This window comes from Oncorhynchus masou, chromosome 29 (assembly GCF_036934945.1).
Source record: "Oncorhynchus masou masou isolate Uvic2021 chromosome 29, UVic_Omas_1.1, whole genome shotgun sequence".
Classification (NCBI taxonomy): Eukaryota; Metazoa; Chordata; class Actinopteri; order Salmoniformes; family Salmonidae; genus Oncorhynchus; species Oncorhynchus masou.
Window position 1 is genome coordinate 364,623 of NC_088240.1, and position 24,593 is coordinate 389,215.

The 24,593-nt window shown below is 50.1% G+C and overlaps 1 protein-coding gene across 1 annotated transcript in view; it reads right to left on the minus strand.

Moving 5' to 3' along the window:
- The window catches only part of LOC135521337 (ATP-binding cassette sub-family B member 6-like), a 55,839-nt gene that overhangs the window by 31,173 nt on the left and 73 nt on the right, over window positions 1-24,593 (minus strand). The window contains exons 2-10 of the mRNA XM_064947254.1: window positions 23,489-23,729; window positions 14,564-14,656; window positions 12,263-12,455; window positions 9,388-9,509; window positions 8,193-8,302; window positions 7,992-8,057; window positions 6,452-6,577; window positions 4,506-4,582; window positions 3,949-4,012 (exon numbers count right to left, since the gene is read on the minus strand). Coding sequence (XP_064803326.1) covers window positions 3,949-4,012; window positions 4,506-4,582; window positions 6,452-6,577; window positions 7,992-8,057; window positions 8,193-8,302; window positions 9,388-9,509; window positions 12,263-12,455; window positions 14,564-14,656; window positions 23,489-23,729 — 1,092 coding nt within the window. The remainder of the gene's footprint in view (window positions 1-3,948; window positions 4,013-4,505; window positions 4,583-6,451; window positions 6,578-7,991; window positions 8,058-8,192; window positions 8,303-9,387; window positions 9,510-12,262; window positions 12,456-14,563; window positions 14,657-23,488; window positions 23,730-24,593) is intronic.

Here is a 24,593-nt window from a genome sequence, read left to right on the forward strand (position 1 = left end):
CCCCCAGCCCAGAGTCCCCCAGCCCACAGTCCCCCAGCCCAGAGTCCCACAGCACCACAGCCCAGAGTCCCCCAGCCCAGAGTCCCCCAGCCCACAGTCCCCCAGCCCAGAGTCCCCCAGCCCAGAGTCCCCCAGCCCAGAGTCCCCAGCCCACAGTCCCCCAGCCCAGAGTCCCCCAGCCCAGAGTCCCCCAGCCCAGAGTCCCCCAGCCCAGAGTCCCACAGCCCCGAGTCCCACAGCCCACAGTCCCACAGCACCACAGTCCCACAGCACCACAGTACCACAGTCCCACAGCCCACAGTCCCACAGTCCCACAGCACCACAGTCCCACAGCACCACAGTCCCCCAGCCCACAGTCCCACAGCACCACAGTCCCACAGCCCACAGCACCACAGTCCCCCAGCCCAGAGTCCCCCAGTCCAGAGTCCCCCAGTCCAGAGTCCCCCAGCCCCCCAGCCCACAGTCCCCCAGCCCACAGTCCCCCAGCCCCAGTCAGAGTCCCCAGCCCACAGTCCCACAGCCCAGAGTCCCACAGCCCCACAGCCCCAGTCCCACAGCCCAGAGTCCCACAGTCCCAAATCCCAGTCCCAAATCCCAGTCCTACTGCACTACAGTCAAACACAGCCCAGAGTCTCACAGCCCACAGCCCAGAGTCCCACAGCCCACAGTCCCACAGCCCACAGCACTACAGTCCCACAGCCCAGAGTCCCACAGTCCCAAATCCCACAGTCCTACTGCACTACAGTCAAACACAGCCCAGAGTCCCACAGCCCAGAGTCCCACAGTCCAGAGTCCCACAGCCCACATCACCACAGTCCCACAGCCCAGTCCCACAGCACCACAGTCCCACAGCCCAGAGTCCCACAGCCCAGAGTCCCACAGTCCCACAGCCCAGAGTCCCACAGCCCAGAGTCCCACAGCCCAGTCCCACAGCCCCAAGTCCCACAGCCCACAGTCTCACAGCACCACAGTCCCACAGCACCACAGTCCCACAGCACCACAGTCCCCCAGCCCAGAGTCCCCCAGTCCAGAGTCCCCCAGTCCAGAGTCCCCCAGCCCAGAGTCCCCCAGCCCCCCAGCCCACAGTCCCCCAGCCCACAGTCCCCCAGCCCCACAGCACCACAGCCCAGAGTCCCACAGCACCACAGCCCAGAGTCCCACAGTCCCAAATCCCACAGTCCTACTGCACTACAGTCCCACAGCCCAGAGTCTCACAGCCCACAGCCCAGAGTCCCACAGCCCACAGTCCCACAGCCCACAGCACTACAGTCCCACAGCCCAGAGTCTCACAGCCCAGAGTCCCCCAGCCCAGAGTCCCCCAGCCCAGAGTCCCCCAGCCCAGAGTCCCCCAGCCCAGAGTCCCCCAGTCCAGAGTCCCCCAGCCCACAGTCCCCCAGCCCAGAGTCCCCCAGTCCAGAGTCCCCCAGCCCACAGTCCCCCAGCCCAGAGTCCCCCAGCCCACAGTCCCCCAGCCCACAGTCCCCCAGCCCAGAGTCCCCCAGCACCACAGCCCAGAGTCACACAGCACTACAGTCCCCCAGCCCACAGTCCCACAGCACCACAGCCCAGAGTCACACAGCCCACAGTCCCACAGCCCACAGCACTACAGTCCCACAGCCCAGAGTCCCACAGTCCCACAGCCCAGAGTCCCACAGTCCCCCAGCCCAGAGTCCCACAGCACTACAGTCCCCCAGCCCAGAGTCCCACAGTCCCACAGCCCAGAGTCCCACAGCACTACAGTCCCCCAGCCCACAGTCCCAGGGCACCACAGCCCAGAGTCACACAGCCCACAGTCCCACAGCCCACAGCACTACAGTCCCACAGCCCAGAGTCCCACAGTCCCACAGCCCAGAGTCCCACAGCACCACAGCCAAGAGTCCCACAGCCCACAGAAACTCAGTCCCACAGTCCACAGCACCACAGCCCAGAGTCCCACAGCCCAGAGTCCCACAGCCCACAGTCCCACAGCCCAGAGTCCCACAGTCCCAAATCCCACAGTCCTACTGCACTACAGTCAAACACAGCCCAGAGTCCCACAGCCCAGAGTCCCACAGTCCCACAGCCCAGAGTCCCACAGTCCCACAGCCCAGAGTCCCCCAGCCCAGAGTCCCCCAGCCCAGAGTCCCACAGTCCCCCAGCCCAGAGTCCCACAGTCCCCCAGCCCAGAGTCCCCCAGCCCACAGTCCCCCAGCCCACAGTCCCCCAGCCCAGAGTCCCCCAGCCCAGAGTCCCCCAGCCCAGAGTCCCCAGCCCAGAGTCCCCCAGCCCAGAGTCCCACAGCCCAGAGTCCCCCAGCCCACAGCCCACAGCACCGAGTCCCACAGCCCAGAGTCCCACAGCCCAGAGTCCCCCAGCCCAGAGTCCCCCAGCCCAGAGTCCCCCAGCCCAGAGTCCCCAGCCCAGAGTCCCCCAGCCCAGAGTCCCACAGCCCAGAGTCCCACAGCCCTCAGTCCCACAGCCCAGAGTCCCACAGTCCCACAGCCCAGAGTCCCCCAGCCCAGAGTCCCCCAGCCCAGAGTCCCCCAGCCCAGAGTCCCCCAGCCCACAGCCCAGAGTCCCCCAGCCCAGAGTCCCACAGCCCAGAGTCCCACAGCCCAGAGTCCCACAGCCCAGAGTCCCACAGCCCAGAGCACAACAGTCCCACAGCACCACAGTCCCACAGCACAACAGTCCCATAGCCCACAGCGCTACAGTCCCACAGCACAACAGTCCCACAGCACCACAGCCCAGAGTCCCACAGCACTACAGTCCCACAGCACCAGAGTCCCACAGCACCACAGTCCCACAGCACCACAGTCCCACAGCACCACAGTCCCACAGCACCACAGTCCCACAGCCCACAGCACTACAGTCCCACAGCACCACAGTCCCACAGCCCAGAGTCCCACAGCCCAGAGTCCCACAGCCCAGAGTCCCACAGCCCAGAGTCCCACAGCCCAGAGCACAACAGTCCCACAGCACCACAGTCCCACAGCACAACAGTCCCATAGCCCACAGCGCTACAGTCCCACAGCACAACAGTCCCACAGCACCACAGCCCAGAGTCCCACAGCACTACAGTCCCACAGCACCACAGTCCCACAGCACCACAGTCCCACAGCCCAGAGACCCACAGCCCAGAGTCCCACAGCACCACAGCCCAGAGTCCCACAGCCCACAGCACCACAGCCCAGAGTCCCACAGCACCACAGTCCCACAGCACCACAGTCCCACAGCCCTTAGCACCACAGGCCAGAGTCCCACAGTCCCACAGCCCACAGCACCACAGCCCAGAGTCCCACAGCACCACAGTCCCACAGCACCACAGTCCCACAGTCCCACAGCACCACAGTCCCACAGCACCACAGTCCCACAGCCCACATCACCACAGTCCCACAGCACCACAGTCCCACAGCCCAGAGTCCCACAGCACCACAGTCCCACAGCACCACAGTCCCACAGCACCACAGTCCCACAGTCCCACAGCACCACAGTCCCACAGCACCACAGTCCCACAGCCCACATCACCACAGTCCCACAGCACCACAGTCCCACAGCCCCGAGTCCCACAGCCCCGAGTCCCACAGCCCAGAGTCCCACAGCACCACAGTCCCACAGCCCAGAGTCCCACAGCACCACAGTCCCACAGCACCACAGTCCCACAGCCCACATCACCACAGTCCCACAGCCCAGAGTCCCGCAGGAGAGGGAGCAGGACCAGGAGACAGAGATGGAGCGGGAGAGGGAGATGGAGAGGGGGAGAGGGGGGAGAGGGAGACGGAGAGGGGGGAGAGGGAGACGGAGAGGGAGGAGAGGGAGATGGAGAGGGAGGAGAGGGAGACGGAGAGGGGGGAGAGGGAGGGCAGGAGCAAACACACGGACGGGGACACAGACACAAACCTGACCATGGCCTCAGCAGTTTGAATGATAAACACGTCTCATTACCCCTCAGATACAGGAGTAACTCACCTCTTTGTGTTCTGTTAAGATCTTGAACATGTTCTCCATGTCAATAAAGGAACTCTGGATTAGTCTGTGGAGAGAATATGTTGAGTTATCCAGTAACGGAGGCATAGCGAAATGCATGTGACTGTCTCCCTTACAGTGAGATTGTAGATCTCACCTGTAATACGCACTAGACCAGGTGATCTCACCTGTAATACGCACTAGACTAGTTGATCTCACCTGTAATATGTACCAGACCAGTTGATCTCACCTGTAATCTCTACCAGACCAGGTGATCTCAACTGTAATATGTACCAAACCAGGTGATCTCACCTGTAATCTGTACCAAACCAGCTGATCTCACCTGTAATATGTATAAAACCAGTTTATCTCACCTGTAATATGTACTAGACCAGGTGATCTCACCTGTAATATGTACCAGACCAGGTGATCTCACCTGTAATATGTACCAGACCAGGTGATCTCACCTGTAATATGTACCAGACCAGGTGATCTCACCTGTAATATGTACCAGACCAGTTAATCTCACCTGTAAAATGTACCAGACCAGTTAATCTCACCTGTAATATGTACCAAACCAGTTGAGAGGAGTGTACAGCTGGATGATGTAGGTGCCAAACAGGACATAGTCACCAACCTAAGGAGAAGTGGGCAGACCAATAACACACAACCACATTCAATTCACTATCATCATCATAACACCCTGACAAACACCCTGCTGACTAACACTCTGCTGACTAACACCCTGCTGACTAACACTCTGCTGACTAACACCCTGCTGACTAACACCCTGCTGACTAACACCCTACTGACCAACACCCTGCTGACTAACACCCTGCTGACTAACACCCTGCTGACTAACACACTGCAGACTAACACACTGCTGACCAACACCCTACTGACCAACACCCTACTGACCAACACCCTGCTGACCAACACTCTGCTGACTAACACTCTGCTGACTAACACCCTGCTGACTAACACCCTGCTGACTAACACTCTGCTGACTAACACCCAGCTGACTAACAATCTACTGACCAACACCCTACTGACCAACACCCTGCTGACTAACACCCTGACTAACACCCTGCTGACCAACACCCTACTGACCAACACCCTGCTGACCAACACCCTGCTGACTAACACCCTGCTGACTAACACCCTGCTGACTAACACCCTGCTGACCAACACCCTGCTGACCAACACCCTGCTGACCAACACCCTGCTGACCAACACCCTGCTGACCAACACCCTGCTGACTAACACCCTGCTGACTAACACCCTGCTGACTAACACCCTGCTGACTAACACACTACTGACTAACACACTACTGACTAACACACTACTGACTAACACCCTGCTGACTAACACCCTGCTGACTAACACACTGCTGACTAACACCCTGCCGACTAACACCCTGCCGACTAGCACCCTGCCGACTAACACACTGCCGACTAACACACTGCTGACTAACACCCTGCTGACTAACACCCTGCTGACTAACACTCTGCTGACTAACACCCTGCTGACTAACACCCTGCTGACTAACACACTGCTGACTAACACACTGCTGACTAACACCCTGCTGACTAACACCCTGCTGACTAACACTCTGCTGACTAACACCCTGCTGACTAACACCCTGCTGACTAACACCCTGCTGACTAACAACACCCTGACTAGCACCCTGCTGACTAACACCCTGCTGACTAACACCCTGCTGACTAACACCCTGCTGACCAACACCCTGCTGACTAACACCCTACTGACTAACACCCTGCTGACTAACACCCTGCTGACTAACACCCTGCTGACTAACACCCTGCTGACTAACACCCTGCTGACTAACACCCTACTGACTAACACCCTGCTGACTAACACCCTGCTGACCAACACACTGCTGACCAACACCCTGCTGACTAACACCCTGCTGACTAACACTCTGCTGACTAACACCCTGCTGACTAACACCCTGCTGACTAACACACTGCTGACTAACACACTGCTGACTAACACCCTGCTGACTAACACCCTGCTGACTAACACCCTGCTGACTAACACCCTGCTGACTAACACCCTGCTGACTAACACCCTGCTGACTAACAACACCCTGACTAGCACCCTGCTGACTAACACCCTGCTGACTAACACCCTGCTGACTAACACCCTGCTGACCAACACCCTGCTGACTAACACCCTACTGACTAACACCCTGCTGACTAACACCCTGCTGACTAACACCCTGCTGACTAACACCCTGCTGACTAACACCCTGCTGACTAACACCCTACTGACTAACACCCTGCTGACTAACACCCTGCTGACCAACACACTGCTGACCAACACCCTGCTGACTAACACCCTGCTGACTAACACCCTGCTGACTAACACCCTACTGACTAACACCCTGACTAACATCAAGAGAGATCACATGTAAATAGAGAAGGAATCAGAGGATGCCAATACGGTCTGATGTGAACCCATATGAAGGTGGAGAAGACTGTACCTGGAACTGGCCTTCTGTGACCATGTAAGCACAGAGCAGAGAACCTGCTAATAGCCCTGAGCCAATGATCAGGTTCTGGGTCTGGTTCAGTAGGGCCAACGAGGCATTGGTCTTCCATTCTGACTGCTGCAGACAGGACAGGGGAACACCAATCACCAGCTAGCTACGTCAACATCAACCAATCAGGACAGGGGAACACAATCACCAGCTAGCTACCTCAACACTCAACCAATCAGGACAGGGGAACACAATCAACAGCTTGCTACCTCAACTTTAACCAATCAGGACAGGAACACAATCACCAACCAGCTACCTCAACTTTAACCAATCAGGACAGGGGAACATAATCACCAACCAGCTACCTCAACATCAACCAATCAGAACAGGGGAACACAATCACCAACCAGCTACCTCAACATCATCCAATCAGGACAGAGGAGCACAATCCTCAGCTAGCTACCTCAACACTCAACCAATCAGGAAAGGGAGTCCAATCATCTGCTAGCTTCCTCAAAATCAACCAATCAGGACAAGAGAGGACAATCCTCAGCTAGCTACCTCAATCAATCAGGACAGGAGAGCACAATCCTCAGCTAGCTACCTCAACATCAACCAATCAGGACAGGAGAGCACAATCCTCAGCTAGCTACCTCAACATCAACCAATCAGGACAGGAGAGCACAATCCTCAGCTAGCTACCTTAACATCAACCAATCAGGACAGGAGTGCACAATCCTCAGCTAGCTACCTCAACATCAACCAATCAGGACAGGAGAGCACAATCCTCAGCTAGCTACCTCAACCAATCAGGACAGGAGAGCACAATCCTCAGCTAGCTACCTCAACATCAACCAATCAGGACAGGAGAGCACAATCCTCAGCTAGCTACCTCAACATCAACCAATCAGGACAGCACAATCCTCAGCTAGCTACCTTAACATCAACCAATCAGGACAGGAGTGCACAATCCTCAGCTAGCTACCTCAACATCAACCAATCAGGACAGGAGAGCACAATCCTCAGCTAGCTACCTCAACATCAACCAATCAGGACAGGAGAGCACAATCCTCAGCTAGCTACCTCAACATCAACCAATCAGGACAGGAGTGCACAATCCTCAGCTAGCTACCTCAACATCAACCAATCAGGACAGGAGAGCACAATCCTCAGCTAGCTACCTCAACATCAACCAATCAGGACAGGAGAGCACAATCCTCAGCTAGCTACCTTAACATCAACCAATCAGGACAGGAGTGCACAATCCCCAGCTAGCTACCTCAACATCAACCAATCAGGACAGGAGAGCACAATCCTCAGCTAGCTACCTCAACATCAACCAATCAGGACAGGAGAGCACAATCCTCAGCTAGCTACCTTAACATCAACCAATCAGGACAGCACAATCCTCAGCTAGCTACCTCAACATCAACCAATCAGGACAGGAGAGCACAATATCTAAATCTCAGACTGTATAGATGTCACTACCCCAACAACAGGACCTGGAGATTGTAAAGTCAGGGAATGTTCGATATCCTTTTACCTGGTACTTCAGAATTGCCTCCTCGAAGCAGGTCACTTCATACCCCTCAGCATTGTAATATTTCACCTGCAACAAAAGGTTTGCCTGAAAGCAGGGTTTTCTGGGTAGTAAGCTGTTGAGGAGGTTGGGATGTGAAAAGGGGTCTGGGTAAAGTTTAGGTTTGGGGTTAGCAGGGGGTATTGGATATGGCTCAGTCAGTACCGTCTCAAAGTTGAGCAGCGAGTCCACAGCTTTAGACTTAGCGTTGTTGTCCTGAGTGTTCATGTCTCGTCTGTACTTGGTCCTCCACTCAGTGATCAGGATGGTGAAAGCTGGGGAATAAAATGCGCTTTCAGAGGACAACCTGGGCTCCAAACCAGGGACCCTCTGAACACCTCGACCACTGTCACCCACAATGCATCGTTATCTGTCACGCTACTAACGCTGCTATCGGCTACAAGAAGTCATCAAACTGAGTTTGTCCTCTGTCAGTATCACTGTGTCATAGAATAGGACCCGTCACTGATATGCACCAAAACTTCATACTCAAGAAACACTGTCAATACCACTGCTTTCTGCATCCAGGGTGAAAGGTTTTTTGGGGTCAGTGGTATTGACAGTGTTTCTTGAGTATGAAGTTTTGGTGCATATCAGAAACTCTAGTTCTACGGGCAGACACGTCCAGGGTGACAGAAACTCTAGTTCTACGGGCCGGAGACGTCCAGGGTGACAAAAACTCTAGTTCTATGGGCTGGAGACTTCCAGGGTGACAGAAACTCTAGTTCTACGGGCTGGAGACGTCGAGGGTGACAGAAACTCTAGTTCTACGGGTGGAGACTTCCAGGGTGACAGAAACTCTAGTTCTACGGGCTGGAGACGTCCAGGGTGACAGAAACTCTAGTTCTACGGGCTGGAGACGTCCAGGGTGACAGAAACTCTAGTTCTACGGGCTGGAGACGTCCAGGGCGACAGAAACTCTAGTTCTACGGGCTGGAGACGTCCAGGGTGACAGAAACTCTAGTTCTACGGGTGGAGACGTCCAGGGGGACAGAAACTCTAGTTCTACGGGCTGGAGACATCCAGGGGGACAGAAACTCTAGTTCTACGGGCTGGAGACGTCCAGGGTGACAGAAACTCTAGTTCTACGGGCTGGAGACATTGAGGGTGACAGAAACTCTAGTTCTACGGGCGGAGACGTCCAGGGTGACAGAAACTCTAGATCTACGGACTGGAGACGTCATGACGGCCACTACTTGTGCACACACAGCTAACTAGCTAGCGATTCCACACAACTAACTAGCTGGCGATTCCACACAACTAACTAGCTAGTGATTCCACACAACTAACTAGCTAGCGATTCCACACAACGAACTAGCTAGCGATTCCACATCAGCTAAACCAGAATCAGTCAACTCACTGAGGTAGATCAGCAAGCAGATGAAGACGATGAGGCCGAACAAGGCACTGAAGTAGGATACAAAGTAGAGGATGGCGATGACGATATCAGCGATGGTGGGCAGGATACTGAAGATGATGTAGCTGAGGAGAGAGAGAGGGGAGAGAGGCTGGCAGGATACTGAAGATGATGTAGCTGGGGAGAGAGGCTGGCAGGATACTGAAGATGATGTAGCTGAGGAGAGAGAGGGGAGAGAGGCTGGCAGGATACTGAAGACGATGTAGCTGAGGAGAGAGAGGGGAGAGAGGCTGGCAGGATACTGAAGATGATGTAGCTGAGGAGAGAGAGGGGAGAGAGGCTGGCAGGATACTGAAGATGATGTAGCTGAGGAGAGAGAGGGGAGAGAGGCTGGCAGGATACTGAAGATGATGTAGCTGAGGAGAGAGAGGGGAGAGAGGCTGGCAGGATACTGAAGATGATGTAGCTGAGGAGAGAGAGGGGAGAGAGGCTGGCAGGATACTGATGACGATGTCTCAGCCTCCAGTATTTATGCTGCAGTAGTTTATGTGTCGGGGGGCTGGGGTCAGTTTGTTATATCTGGAGTACTTCTCCTGTCCAATTTGGTGTCCTGTGTGAATCTAAGTGTACATTCTCTAATTCTCTCCTTCTCTCTCTCGGAGGATCTGAGCCCTAGGACCATGCCCCAGGACCACCTGACATGATGACTCCTTGCTGTCCCCAGTCCACCTGGCCGTGCTGCTGCTACAGTTTCAACTGTTCTGCCTTATTATTATTCGACCATGCTGGTCATTTATGAACATTTGAACATCTTGGCCATGTTCTGTTATAATCTCTACCCGGCACAGCCAGAAGAGGACTGGCCACCCCACATAGCCTGGTTCCTCTCTAGGTTTCTTCCTAGGTTTTGGGCTTTCTAGGGAGTTTTTCCTAACCACCGTGCTTCTACACCTGCATTGCTTGCTGTTTGGGGTTTTAGGCTGGGTTTCTGTTTCTGTACAGCACTTTGAGATATCAGCTGATGTACGAAGGGCTATAAAAATACATTTTATTTGATTTGATTTGATGTAGCTGAGGAGAGAGAGAGGAGAGAGGCTGGCAGGATACTGAAGATGATGTAGCTGAGGAGAGAGAGAGGGGAGAGGCTGGCAGGATACTGAAGATGATGTAGCTGAGGAGAGAGAGAGGGGAGAGAGGCTGGCAGGATACTGAAGACGATGTAGCTGAGGAGAGAGAGGGGAGAGAGGCTGGCAGGATACTGAAGACGATGTAGCTGAGGAGAGAGAGGGGAGAGAGGCTGGCAGGATACTGAAGATGATGTAGCTGAGGAGAGAGAGGGGAGAGAGGCTGGCAGGATACTGAAGACGATGTAGCTGAGGAGAGAGAGGGGAGAGAGGCTGGCAGGATACTGAAGACGATGTAGCTGAGGAGAGAGAGGGGAGAGAGGCTGGCAGGATACTGAAGATGATGTAGCTGAGGAGAGAGGCTGGCAGGATACTGAAGACGATGTAGCTGAGGAGAGAGAGAGGGGAGAGGCTGGCAGGATACTGAAGATGATGTAGCTGGGGAGAGAGAGGGGAGAGAGGCTGGCAGGATACTGAATATGATGTAGCTGAGGAGAGAGAGGGGAGAGAGGCTGGCAGGATACTGAAGACGATGTAGCTGAGGAGAGAGAGAGGGGAGAGAAGCTGGCAGGATACTGAAGATGATGTAGCTGGGGAGAGAGGCTGGCAGGATACTGAAGATGATGTAGCTGAGGAGAGAGAGGGGAGAGAGGCTGGCAGGATACTGAAGATGATGTAGCTGAGGAGAGAGAGGGGAGAGAGGCTGGCAGGATACTGAAGACGATGTAGCTGAGGAGAGAGAGGGGAGAGAGGCTGGCAGGATACTGAAGACGATGTAGCTGAGGAGAGAGAGGGGAGAGAGGCTGGCAGGATACTGAAGATGATGTAGCTGAGGAGAGAGGCTGGCAGGATACTGAAGATGATGTAGCTGAGGAGAGAGAGAGGGGAGAGGCTGGCAGGATACTGAAGACGATGTAGCTGAGGAGAGAGAGGGGAGAGAGGCTGGCAGGATACTGAAGACGATGTAGCTGAGGAGAGAGAGGGGAGAGAGGCTGGCAGGATACTGAAGACGATGTAGCTGAGGAGAGAGAGGGGAGAGAGGCTGGCAGGATACTGAAGATGATGTAGCTGAGGAGAGAGAGGGGAGAGAGGCTGGCAGGATACTGAAGATGATGTAGCTGAGGAGAGAGAGAGGGGAGAGAGGCTGGCAGGATACTGAAGATGATGTAGCTGGGGAGAGAGAGGGGAGAGAGGCTGGCAGGATACTGAAGATGATGTAGCTGAGGAGAGAGGCTGGCAGGATACTGAAGATGATGTAGCTGAGGAGAGAGGCTGGCAGGATACTGAAGATGATGTAGCTGAGGAGAGAGAGGGGAGAGAGGCTGGCAGGATACTGAAGATGATGTAGCTGAGGAGAGAGGCTGGCAGGATACTGAAGACGATGTAGCTGGGGAGAGAGAGGGGAGAGAGGCTGGCAGGATACTGAAGATGATGTAGCTGAGGAGAGAGAGGGGAGAGAGGCTGGCAGGATACTGAAGATGATGTAGCTGAGGAGAGAGGCTGGCAGGATACTGAATATGATGTAGCTGAGGAGAGAGAGGGGAGAGAGGCTGGCAGGATACTGAAGATGATGTAGCTGAGGAGAGAGGCTGGCAGGATACTGAATATGATGTAGCTGAGGAGAGAGAGAGGAGAGAGGCTGGCAGGATACTGAAGATGATGTAGCTGAGGAGAGAGAGGGGAGAGAGGCTGGCAGGATACTGATAGGATGGATTGAGCTGATATGGGTGAGTGTGTGTGTGGAGGGGGTGTACCTGAGCAGGTTGTTGATAGAAGATGTTCCTCGGTCTACACTACTCAGAACGTCCCCAGTGTGTCTCCCCAGGTGCCAGCGCAACGACAGGGAGTGGAGGTGACCAAACAGACGGACCTGAACCACCCTACTGGTGTACTGCTGGACCTGCGTCCACAGGAAGGACCTCAGGTTACTGATAAACCCTGATGTACCTGGGGAGGGAGGGAGGGAGGGAGGGAGGGAGGGAGGGAGGGAGGGACGGACGGAGGGAGGGAGAGGGAGGGAGGGAAGGAGGGAGGGAGAGAGACACAGACAGACAGACAGACAAAGAGAGAGAGTCAATTCCAGCCAGGAAGCCATTAATAGGTAACAGTAGCCATCAATAGGTCATTAAAAGGTAACAGTAGCCATCAATAGGTCATTAATAGGTAACAGTAGCCATTGATAGGTAACAGTAGCCATTAATAGGTAACAGTAGCCATGAATAGATTATAGTGGCCATTAATAGGTGACAGTGACCATTAATAGGTAACAGTAGCCATGAATAGGTAACAGTAGCCATTAATAGGTCATTAATAGGTAACAGTAGCCATTGATAGGTAACAGTGGCCATTAATAGGTAACAGTAGCCATTAATAGATCATTAATAGGTAACAGTAGCCATTAATAGGTAACAGTAGCCATTAAAAGGTCATTAATAGGTAACAATAGCAATTAATAGGCCATTAATAAATAACATGTGGCCATTGATGGGTAACAGTAGCCATTAATAGGTCATTAATAGGTAACAATAGCCATTAATAGGTAACAGTGGTCATTAATATGTCATTAATAGGTAACAGTAGCCATTAGTTGGTAGCAGTAGCCATTAATATGTAACAGTAGCCATTAGTTGGTAACAGTAGCCATTAGTAGGTAACAGTGGTCATTAATATGTCATTAATAGGTAACAGTAGCCATTAGTTGGTAGCAGTAGCCATTAATATGTAACAGTAGCCATTAGTTGGTAACAGTAGCCATTAGTAGGTAACAGTAGCCATGAATAGGTAACAGTTGCCATTAATAGGTAACAGTAGGCATGAATTGGTAACAGTTGCCATTAATAGGTAACAGTAGCCATTAATAGGTAACAGTAGCCATTAGTAGGTAACAGTTGTCATTAATAGGTAACAGTAGCCATTAGTATGTAACAGTTGTCATTAATAGGTAACAGTAGCCATTAGTTGGTAACAGTAGCCATTAGTAGGTAACAGTAGCCATTAGTAGGTAACAGTAGCCATTAGTAGGTAACAGTAGCCATTAGTTGGTAACAGTAGCCATTAGTAGGTAACAGTAGCCATTAGTAGATAACAGTAGCCATTAGTTGGTAACAGTAGCCATTAGTAGATAACAGTAGCCATTAGTTGGTAACAGTAGCCATTAGTAGGTAACAGTAGCCATTAGTAGGTAACAGTAGCCATTAGTAGGTAACAGTAGCCATTAGTAGATAACAGTAGCCATTAGTAGGTAACAGTAGCCATTAGTAGGTAACAGTAGCCATTAGTTGGTAACAGTAGCCATTAGTAGGTAGCAGTAGCCATTAGTTGGTAACAGTAGCCATTAGTAGGTAACAGTAGCCATTAGTAGGTAACAGTAGCCATTAGTAGGTAACAGTAGCCATTAGTAGGTAACAGTAGCCATTAGTTGGTAACAGTAGCCATTAGTAGGTAACAGTAGCCATTAGTAGGTAACAGTAGCCATTAGTTGGTAACAGTAGCCATTAGTTGGTAACAGTAGCCATTAGTAGGTAACAGTAGCCATTATTTGGTAACAGTAGCCATTAGTAGGTAACAGTAGCCATTAATAGGTAACAGTAGCCATTAGTAGGTAACAGTAGCCATTAGTAGGTAACAGTAGCCATTAGTAGGTAACAGTAGCCATTAGTTGGTAACAGTAGCCATTAGTAGGTAAAAGTAGCCATTAGTAGGTAACAGTAGCCATTAGTAGGTAACAGTAGCCATTAGTAGGTAACAGTAGCCATTAGTTGGTAACAGTAGCCATTAGTAGGTAACAGTAGCCATTAGTAGGTAACAGTAGCCATTAGTAGGTAACAGTAGCCATTAGTAGGTAACAGTAGCCATTAGTTGGTAACAGTAGCCATTAGTAGGTAACAGTAGCCATTAGTAGGTAACAGTAGCCATTAGTAGGTAACAGTAGCCATGAATAGGTAACAGTAGCCATTAGTAGGTAACAGTAGCCATTCGTAGGTAACAGTAGCCATTAGTAGGTAACAGTAGCCATTAGTAGGTAACAGTGATCGGAGTGTCCTGTTTCTCCTCACCTGCCCCTCCACCCTGGAGGAATTTGAGCAGGACATAAATACACACGGTGGTGGCCAGGGTCCTCCAGCTGCTGCCATCAGACAGATTATTCACTAGGCAGACACAGGGACAGATTATTCACTAGGCAGACACAGAGGACAGATTATTCACTAGGCAGACACAGGGACAGATTATTCACTAGGCGGACACAGAGGACAGATTATTCACTAGGCAGACACAGAGGACAGATTATTCACTAGGCAGACACAGGGACAGATTATTCACTAGGCAGACACAGAGGACAGATTATTCACTAGGCAGACACAGAGGACAGATTATTCACTAGGCAGACGCAGAGGACAGATTATTCACTAGGCAGACGCAGAGGACAGATTATTCACTAGGCAGACACAGGTACAGATTATTCACTAGACAGACACAGAGGACAGATTATTCACTCAGCAGACGCAGAGGACAGATTATTCACTAGGCAGACACAGGTACAGATTATTCACTAGGCAGACACAGGGACAGATTATTCACTAGGCAGACGCAGAGGACCGATTATTCACTAGGCAGACACAGGGACAGATTATTCACTAGGCAGACACAGAGGACAGATTATTCACTAGGCAGACACAGGGACAGATTATTCACTAGGCAGACACAGGGACAGATTATTCACTAGACAGACACAGAGGACAGATTATTCACTAGGCAGACACAGGGACAGATTATTCACTAGGCAGACACAGGGACAGATTATTCACTAGGCAGACACAGGGACAGATTATTCACTAGGCAGACACAGAGGACAGATTATTCACTAGGCAGACACAGAGGACAGATTATTCACTAGGCAGACACAGGGACAGATTATTCACTAGACAGACACAGAGGACAGATTATTCACTAGGCAGACACAGGGACAGATTATTCACTCAGCAGACACAGAGGACAGATTATTCACTAGGCAGACACAGAGGACAGATTATTCACTAGGCAGACACAGGGACAGATTATTCACTAGGCAGACACAGAGGACAGATTATTCACTAGGCAGACACAGGGACAGATTATTCACTCAGCAGACACAGAGGACAGATTATTCACTAGGCAGACACAGAGGACAGATTATTCACTAGGCAGACACAGGGACAGATTATTCACTAGGCAGACACAGAGGACAGATTATTCACTAGACAGACACAGGGACAGATTATTCACTAGGCAGACACAGAGGACAGATTATTCACTAGGCAGACACAGAGGACAGATTATTCACTAGGCAGACACAGAGGACAGATTATTCACTAGGCAGACACAGAGGACAGATTATTCACTAGGCAGACACAGAGGACAGATTATTCACTAGACAGACACAGGGACAGATTATTCACTAGGCAGACACAGGGACAGATTATTCACTAGGCAGACACAGAGGACAGATTATTCACTAGGCAGACACAGGGACAGATTATTCACTAGACAGACAGAGGACAGATTATTCACTAGGCAGACACAGAGGACAGATTATTCACTAGGCAGACACAGGGACAGATTATTCACTAGACAGACACAGAGGACAGATTATTCACTAGGCAGACACAGGGACCGATTATTCACTAGGCAGACACAGAGGACAGATTATTCACTAGGCAGACACAGGGACAGATTATTCACTAGGCAGACACAGGGACAGATTATTCACTAGGCGGACACAGGGACAGATTATTCACTAGACAGACACAGAGGACAGATTATTCACTAGGCAGACACAGAGGACAGATTATTCACTAGGCAGACACAGGGACAGATTATTCACTAGGCAGACACAGAGGACAGATTATTCACTAGGCAGACACAGAGGACAGATTATTCACTAGGCAGACACAGAGGACAGATTATTCACTAGGCAGACACAGGGACAGATTATTGACTAGGCAGACACAGGGACAGATTATTCACTAGGCAGACACAGGGACAGATTATTCACTAGGCAGACACAGAGGACAGATTATTCACTAGGCAGACACAGGGACAGATTATTCACTAGGCAGACACAGGGACAGATTATTCACTAGGCAGACACAGAGGACAGATTATTCACTAGGCAGACACAGAGGACAGATTATTCACTAGACAGACACAGGGACAGATTATTCACTAGGCAGACACAGAGGACAGATTATTCACTAGGCAGACACAGAGGACAGACACACAGGGACCGATTATTCACTAGACAGACAACACGGGAAGATATTGTCGCTGTTTGATTAAAAACCTCTCATCTCCAAAACAGAAACTTTTCAACGAATGGGAAAACATGTCCATATTTCCCGTTAAACTAGCATGTAATCAGGAGCCTTCAGAAGAGACTGTAAATACATTTTCTTAGTCATGAAATCGATTCATAGCATATCAAATATGAAAATATACAACACTCAAAGACTAAAGAGAGTAGGAAGCAGACTGGTTCATCTGAAATTCTCCTTTAATTTATAAACGCAAATCGCAACCACACTGCCCTAACCCATCTGGACAAGAGGAATACCTATGTGAGAATGCTGTTTATCGACTACAGCTCGGCATTTAACACCATAGTACCCTCCAACCTCGTCATCAAGCTCGAGACCCTGGGTCTCAACCCCGCCCTGTGCAACTGGGTGCTGGACTTCCTGACGGGCCGCCCCCCAGGTGGTGAGGGTAGGCAACAACATCTCCACCCCGCTGATCCTCAACACTGGGGCCCCACAAGGGTGCGTTCTGAGCCCTCTCCTGTACTCCCTGTTCACCCACGACTGCATGGCCATGCACGCCTCCAACTCAATCATCAAGTTTGCGGACGACACTACAGTGGTAGGCTTGATTACCAACAACGACGAGACGGCCTACAGGGAGGAGGTGAGGGCCCTCGGAGTGTGGTGTCAGGAAAATAGGCCATCAGACTGTTAACATTGAGGCCATCAGACTGTTAACATTGAGGCCATCAGACTGTTAACACTGAGTGGCTGCTGCCAACACACTGACTCAACTCCAGCCACTTAATTAATGGGAATTGATGGAAATTGATGTTAAATATATCACTAGCAACTTTAAACAATGCTACTTAATATAATGTTTGCATACCCTACATTACTCATCTCATCTCAATATGTATATACTGTACTCGATACCATCTACTGTATCTTGCCTATGCGGTTCTGTACCATCACTCATTCATATATCTTTATGTACATATTCTTTATCCCTTTACACTTGTGTGTATAAGGTAGTAGTTTTGGAATTCTTAGTTAGATTACTCGTTGGTTATTACTGCGTTGTCGGAACGAGAAGCACAAGCATTTCGCTACACTCACTCCAACTCAATCATCAAGTTTGCGGACGACACAACTGTGGTAGGCTTGATTACCAACAACGACGAAACGGCCTACAGGGAGGAGGTGAGGGCCCTCGGAGTATGGTGTCAGGAAAATAAACTCACACTCAACGTCAACAAAACAAAGGAGATGATTGTGGATTTCAGGAAACAGCAGAGGGAACACCCCCCTATCCACATCGATGGAACAGTAGTGGAGAGGGTAGTAAGTTTTAAGTTCCTCGGCATACACATCACAGACAAACTGAATTGGTCCACTCACACAGACAGCATCGTGAAGAAGGCGCAGCAGCGCCTCTTCAACCTCAGGAGGCTGAAGAAATTCGGCTTGTCACCAAAAACACTCACAAACTTCTACAGATGCACAATCGAGAGCATCCTGGCGGGCTGTATCACCGCCTGGTACGGCAACTGCTCCGCCCTCAACCGTAAGGCTCTCCAGAGGGTAGTGAGGTCTGCACAAAGCATCACCGGGGGCAAACTACCTGCCCTCCAGGACACCTACACCACCCGATGTTACAGGAAGGCCATAAAGATCATCAAGGACATCAACCACCCGAGCCACTGCCTGTTCACCCCGCTATCATCCAGAAGGCGAGGTCAGTACAGGTGGATCAAAGCTGGGACCGAGAGACTGAAAAACAGCTTCTATCTCAAGGCCATCAGACTGTTAAACAGCCACCACTAACATTGAGTGGCTGCTGCCAACACACTGACACTGACTCAACTCCAGCCACTTTAATAATGGGAATTGATGGGAAATGATGTAAATATATCACTAGCCACTTTAAACAATGCTACCTTATATAATGTTACTTACCCTACATTATTCATCTCATATGCATACGTATATACTGTACTCTATATCATCGACTGCATCCTTATGTAATACATGTATCACTAGCCACTTTAACTATGCCACTTTGTTTACATACTCATCTCATATGTATATACTGTACTCAACACCATCTACTGTATCTTGCCTATGCTGCTCTGTACCATCACTCATTCATATATCCTTATGTACATATTCTTTATCCCCCTTACACTGTGTAGTAAGGAATTGTTAGTTAGATTACTTGTTGGTTATTACTGCATTGTCGGAACTAGAAGCACAAGCATTTCGCTACACTCGCATTAACATCTGCTAACCATGTGTATGTGACAAATAAATTTGATTTGATTTTAAACGGAGAACAAGAGATTTGCAGAACAAAATGGTGACTGATTTTGGTATCCAAAAACAAATCACATAAAGACAAACGGTGCCAGCCAATAGCTACCAGACAGTGAGAGTTACCAGTTCTTCGGGAAGCAGTGTTTCAGAACCCTGGGGGTTCATTGTCATTCATACCCATTAGGACTGAGAATCAGCACCAGATGAATGGAGAAAAGAAAGGAACAATGAAACCTGCAGCCCACAGAGGGAAAGTACCCCTTTATGTCTTGTTGGGGGGGACAGGATGGAGGGGAGGAGAGGGAGGGTAAAGGGAGACGAGGGGTGCTGATTTTTTAGCCTTGACACGGGGTCGGAGGGGGCCAGGGACAAAACTTCCCTTGTAGCAGCATGTTAAGTCCTCTAAAAACCCCATAATGCCCACTAATCATGACTGGCAAGGTGAGTGACCTCCCACACTATATACAGGGGCGCAACTTTCACTGGGGACGGGGGGGACGTCCCCCCTACATTCTGAAATTGTATTTTTGGAGTAGGGGACAGACTCACCTTTGTTTTTGGAGTAGGGGACAGACAGTCTCACCTATGTTTTTGGAGTAGGGGACAGTCTCACCTATGTTTTTGGAGTAGGGGACAGACTCACCTATGTTTTTGGAGTAGGGGACAGACAGACTCACCTATGTGTTTGGAGTAGGGGACAGTCTCACCTATGTGTTTGGAGTAGGGGACAGACAGTCTCACCTATGTTTTTGGAGTAGGGGACAGACAGTCTCACCTATGTTTTTGGAGTAGGGGACAGTCTCACCTATGTGTTTGGAGTAGGGGACAGACTCACCTATGTTTTTGGAGTAGGGGACAGTCTTGCCTATGTTTTTGGAGTAGGGGACAGTCTCACCTATGTTTTTGGAGTAGGGGACAGACAGTCTCACCTATGTGTTTGGAGTAGGGGACAGACTCACCTATGTTTATGGAGTAGGGGACAGACAGTCTCAGCTATGTTTTTGGAGTAGGGGACAGACTCACCTATGTTTTTGGAGTAGGGGACAGACAGTCTCACCTATGTTTTTGGAGTAGGGGACAGACTCACCTATGTGTTTGGAGTAGGGGACAGACTCACCTATGTTTTTGGAGTAGGGGACAGACAGTCTCACCTATGTTTTTGGAGTAGGGGACAGTCTCACCTATGTTTTTGGAGTAGGGGACAGACAGTCTCACCTATGTTTTTGGAGTAGGGGACAGCCAGTCTCACCTATGTTTTTGGAGTAGGGGACAGCCAGTCTCACCTATGTTTTTGCAGTAGGGGACAGTCTCACCTATGTTTTTGGAGTAGGGGACAGACAGTCTCACCTATGTTTTTGGAGTAGGGGACAGACAGTCTCACCTATGTTTTTGGAGTAGGGGACAGACTCACCTATGTTTTTGGAATAGGGGACAAACAGTCTCACCTATGTTTTTGGAGTAGGGGACAGTCTCACCTATGTTTTTGGAGTAGGGGACAGACAGTCTCACCTAGGGTTTTGGAGTAGGGGACAGTCTCACCTATGTTTTTGGAGTAGGGGACAGACAGTCTCACCTATGTTTTTGGAGTAGGGGACAGACTCACCTACGTTTTTGGAGTAGGGGACAGACAGTCTCACCTACGTTTTTGGAGTAGGGGACAGACTCACCTATGTTTTTGGAGTAGGGGACAGACAGTCTCACCTATGTTTTTGGAGTAGGGGACAGACAGTCTCACCTATGTTTTTGGAGTAGGGGACAGACTCACCTATGTTTTTGGAGTAGGGGACAGACTCACCTATGTGTTTAGAGTAGGGGACAGTCTCACCTATGTTTTTGGAGTAGGGGACAGACAGTCTCACCTATGTTTTTGGAGTAGGGGCCAGACAGTCTCACCTATGTGTTTGGAGTAGGGGACAGACAGTCTCACCTATGTGTTTGGAGTCGGGGACAGACAGTCTCACCTATGTTTTTGGAGTAGGGGACAGTCTCACCTGGGGTTTTGGAGTAGAGGACAGTCTCACCTATGTTTTTGGAGTATGGGACAGACAGTCTCACCTATGTGTTTAGAGTAGGGGACAGACAGTCTCACCTGGGGTTTTGGAGTAGAGGACAGTCTCACCTATGTTTTTGGAGTATGGGACAGACAGTCTCGCCTATGTGTTTGGAGTATGGGACAGACAGTCTCACCTATGTTTTTGGAGTAGAGGACAGTCTCACCTATGTTTTTGGAGTAGGGGACAGACAGTCTCACCTATGTTTTTGGAGTAGTGGACAGTCTCACCTATGTTTTTAGAGTTGGGGGAAGACAGTCTCACCTATGTTTTTAGAGTAGGGGACAGTCTCACCTAGGGTTTTGGAGTAGGGGACAGTGTCACCTATGTTTTTGGAGTAGGGCACAGACAGTCTCACCTATGTGTTTGGAGTAGGGGACAGACAGTCTCACCTATGTTTTTGGAGTAGGGGACAGTCTCACCTGGGGTTTTGGAGTAGGGGACAGTCTCACCTATGTGTTTAGAGTTGTGGGAAGACAGTCTCACCTATGTTTTTGGAGTAGTGGACAGTCTCACCTATGTTTTTAGAGTTGGGGGAAGACAGTCTCACCTATGTTTTTAGAGTAGGGGACAGTCTCACCTAGGGTTTTGGAGTAGGGGACAGACTCACCTATGTGTTTGGAGTAGGGGACAGACAGTCTCACCTATGTTTTTGGAGTAGGGGACAGTCTCACCTGGGGTTTTGGAGTAGGGGACAGTCTCACCTATGTTTTTGGAGTAGGGGACAGTCTCACCTATGTTTTTGGAGTAGGGGACAGACTCACCTATGTTTTTGGAGTAGGGGACAGTCTCACCTATGTTTTTGGAGTAGGGGACAGACTCACCTATGTTTTTGGAGTAGGGGACAGTCTCAACTATGTTTTTGGCGTAGGGGACAGTCTCACCTATGTTTTTGGAGTAGGGGACAGACAGTCTCACCTATGTTTTTGGAGTAGGGGACAGTCTCACCTATGTTTTTGGAGTAGGGGACAGACAGACTCACCTATGTTTTTGCAGTAGGGGACAGTCTCACCTATGTTTTTGAAGTAGGGGACAGACTCACCTATGTTTTTGGAGTAGGGGACATACACACCTATGTTTTTGGAGTAGGGGACAGTCTCAACTATGATTTTGGAGTAGGGGACAGACAGTCTCACCTATGTTTTTGGAGTAGGCGACAGTCTCAACTATGATTTTGGAGTAGGGGACAGTCTCACCTATGTTTTTGCAGTAGGGGACAGTCTCACCTATGTTTTTGGAGTAGGGGACAGTCTCAACTATGTTTTTGGAGTAGGGGACAGTCTCACCTATGTTTTTGGAGAAGGGGACAGTCTCAACTATGTTTTTGGAGTAGGGGACAGTCTCAACTATGTTTTTGGAGTAGGGGACAGTCTCACCTATGTTTTTGGATTAGGGGACAGTCTCACTTATGTTTTTGGAGTAGGGGACAGTCTCACCTATGTTTTTGGAGTAGGGGACAGACAGTCTCACCTATGTGTTTGGAGTAGGGGACAGTCTCAACTATGTTTTTGGAGTAGGGGACAGTCTCACCTATGTTTTTGGAGTAGGGGACAGACAGTCTCACCTATGTTTTTGGAGTAGGGGACAGACAGTCTCACCTATGTTTTTGGAGTAGGGGACAGACAGTCTCACCTATGTTTTTGGAGTAGGGGACAGACAGTCTCATCTATGATTTTGGAGTAGGGGACAGACAGTCTCACCTATGTTTTTGGAGTAGGGGACAGACTCAACTATGTTTTTGGAGTAGGGGACAGACTCACCTATGATTTTGGAGTAGGGGACAGTCTCACCTATGTTTTTGGAGTAGGGGACAGTCTCAACTATGTTTTTGGAGTAGGGGACAGTCTCACCTATGTTTTTGGAGTATGGGACAGTCTCACATATGTTTTTGGAGTAGGGGACAGTCTCACCTATGTGTTTGGAGTATGGGACAGACTCACCTATGTTTTTGGAGTAGGGGACAGACTCACCTATGTTTTTGGAGTAGGGGACAGTCTCACTTATGTGTTTGGAGTATGGGACAGACTCACCTATGTTTTTGGAGTAGGGGACAGTCTCAACTATGTTTTTGGAGTAGGGGACCGTCTCACTTATGTTTTTGCAGTAGGGGACAGTCTCACCTATGTTTTTGGAGTAGGGGACAGACTCACCTATGTTTTTGGAGTAGGGGACAGTCTCACTTACGTTTTTGCAGTAGGGGACAGTCTCACCTATGTGTTTGGAGTAGGGGACAGACAGTCTCACCTATGTTTTTGGAGTAGGGGACAGTCTCACCTATGTTTTTAGAGTAGGGGACAGACAGTCTCACCTATGTTTTTGGAGTAGGGGACAGACTCACCTATGTTTTTAGAGTAGATGGGGACGAAGACGTTGATGACCCTTTCCATCGCCAGTAGGGCCAGACAGAGCAGGACCATTACCTGAAGAGGCAGGCTGCCCCGGGGCCACAGGTAAGGGGCCAGGAGACGCACCTTCTGCCCAAAACCATGCCATGTTGACACGGTCTGGGACGACTTGGATGTGGATGGGAAGGACATAGATGGAGGCTCACTGTCTTTCTGTTGTCTTCTATTGTCAGGCTGTAGAGGGAAGAGTGACACTTTTTTTTTAGGAAACAAAGTAACAAATGACTTTCAGCGTACTACAACTGTTGAAGCTCACTGTAATGCATTAAAAAACAGAACAAAATGAACAGGTTAACCAATTGCAAAATACAATGTTATCATCCATCGTGTCATATTTCCATGCATTATACTTGTATGCCTAACAATGGAAATACATGTTTACCTCAATAGTCAGAGTAATTCCAGCTCCTTTTGCATCTTGATTTGCCATTTGGTAAACTGAACTAGAGGACTTGTTCCTCGTGCCTCCAGCTCTGACTAATGTTCAACAGTGGGTCGCCTGCAGGCCACATACCAATGTTACCAGGTTGCTGTGCTTTTTTTTGGAGGGGGGGGGGGGCAAACTGCACCGTCAGCACGTTCTGCGTTCTAAACTTCCACACGGCGCTCAGGGAGAACAGATGATAGAATTCGCATGCTTCGAAAGAGTGACATCATACACGTCTGTCAAGGGACTGACCGTTCCAGTGGTATATATGAACCATTGGTTTTTAGAGATAACATAATAACATGTCTACTTAGCAGTCAGCATGGATCATAGAGATGGATAGAAGACTCATCTTTGTATCTGTGACATTATAGTGTCTGTGACAGCACGGGCAGTGCCATTGATGCTATCACCATTTTAAAGTAGTTACTTTTTTTTCTTCTTCACGATTGGCTGATCTCTCCTGATGACCTGGTTGGACACGACTCAGACAGGGATCAGCCAATGAGGTTGGATGTCCCACCCAATTGAATTTATTATAATGGTGGAAGCTCTCAATGGCGCTGCCCATGCTAATGCAGCCTTTTGGCCACTTGAGGCCTCTATCATTC